Source organism: Caenorhabditis briggsae, assembly GCF_000004555.2.
Source record: "Caenorhabditis briggsae complete genome, chrIV, whole genome shotgun sequence".
Taxonomy (NCBI): domain Eukaryota; kingdom Metazoa; phylum Nematoda; class Chromadorea; order Rhabditida; family Rhabditidae; genus Caenorhabditis; species Caenorhabditis briggsae.
Genome location: NC_013487.2, coordinates 9,602,276 through 9,603,820, shown reverse-complemented (window position 1 = coordinate 9,603,820; position 1,545 = coordinate 9,602,276). Strand labels below are relative to the sequence as shown.

Genomic DNA, 1,545 nt, shown 5'->3' with positions numbered 1-1,545 from the left:
CGCCCACGTTTTACTGAATAGACAATACAGGTCTAAAATGCATATTCCATACCGGTAGAAAGAAGAATAGTAGGATTACACATGGGACACCTATGTGAAGGACGTCCCGCTGACAACATGCAAACACTAGTACAGTTCGTAAAGTACTAGTACAATGGATTTATGACACTTATACGCTTAATTATGTACGGCGCATAATACGATAGCTGTATACCACCACAAAACGGTTATGATTTTGAAATTGAAACTTTTTCACAGAGAGACATTGAATTCGTTGCACGAAGATGGAAGTTGGCAGGACGACCGACGATGTGCGTGGTCTTGAGAGAGGAGAACGTCGCGGGAGAGTATTTCGACCACATCCTGGATCTTCTTGTTCAATTGAAGAATGGACACATCAATGGAATCCGCGTCAGATTGGGAAGAGTTCATGTTTGTGTTTGGGGCATCGGCATTCTCCAATAATATTTTTCAGCAACTTCTGAACTCCTGCTGCATTGAGCACATCGACTTCGCCAATTCGGATGACTTGGAATTCGACATCGATATAATGGAAGAGACTCATGACAATTCTGCGATCTTCTCAAGACTCAGTTTGAAAGAGGGAATCGACGATGAAATGACTCATGAAGTACATTTTCTGATTCCTGGATTCCTGTATTCAATTTTTTCAGAAAGATGTCACTCCAAGAACTGACCATGAATTGTATCAAATCATTGAGAAAGATGATATGGAGAGACCACGTCTTTTGGCTTTCGCTATCTGGATCCTCTGGTCAAGAACTCATTCGGACTTGCTGGTGCACAATTGTAATTGATGAATCAAGTCTTCTGAAACTGTATCTTAACTATTTCAGACACTCTCAAAGAGCGCTTGGAAAAAGTTTATCGCCGTGCTTGCCAGTTGCGCCTTTGGTGGTTGGTTCGATACTGTGCTGGACGTCTTCATAAAGCAATGAACTCCCTGGCTCCAGCTATCACTAATATGCTTGTTCGAGGAAAACAAATCACACTCGGTGTCCGTAATCGGCCAGGAGCTCGTGAGGAAATCATTGTTCGCCCGATTGCTCCAAGTGATTTGAATCGACTACTTTTTGAATGCTGCCCAGCTGATGAACCACAAGCAGCTGTATTCCATCAAGAGCTCATCATCGCATGTTCGGACCTGGTAGGAAATTCACGAACCTTGTTTCAATTTGATTACGAAAAATATTGTAGATGTCCCACAATCCCCAAGTTTTCGAAGGTGTGTTAACCATTCGTCTCTCTTGGTTGTCAGATGCGATCAGTATGCTCTTGAATTACGTTAGAGCTACAGGGGCTCTCAAGATTCCAGGAATTGTAACAGGAACACCTCCAACTCCAGGAACTACGGGAATACCTACAGGTGAGGAGAACATCGAATTTCAAAGTATGCCTAGGCTGACCATCAATTTTGATAATATAAGCTCTCAGTTACCGTAAAACCTCTAATAGAACGACACCCGGATTGTCCACTTTGAGCCTATATATCTCATTTCTTTTGAAAGATATCAAAAAGTGGTT

At 42.3% G+C, this 1,545-nt stretch overlaps 1 protein-coding gene across 1 annotated transcript in view; it reads left to right on the top strand.

The window, feature by feature from the left end:
- Window positions 1–1,545, top strand: part of CBG03382 — a gene marked incomplete at both ends in the record, with an annotated part of 11,090 nt that overhangs the window by 6,599 nt on the left and 2,946 nt on the right. Inside the window, 5 exons of the mRNA XM_045235726.1 lie at window positions 259–432; window positions 476–631; window positions 675–810; window positions 858–1,168; window positions 1,219–1,387. Coding sequence (XP_045092377.1) covers window positions 259–432; window positions 476–631; window positions 675–810; window positions 858–1,168; window positions 1,219–1,387 — 946 coding nt within the window. The remainder of the gene's footprint in view (window positions 1–258; window positions 433–475; window positions 632–674; window positions 811–857; window positions 1,169–1,218; window positions 1,388–1,545) is intronic.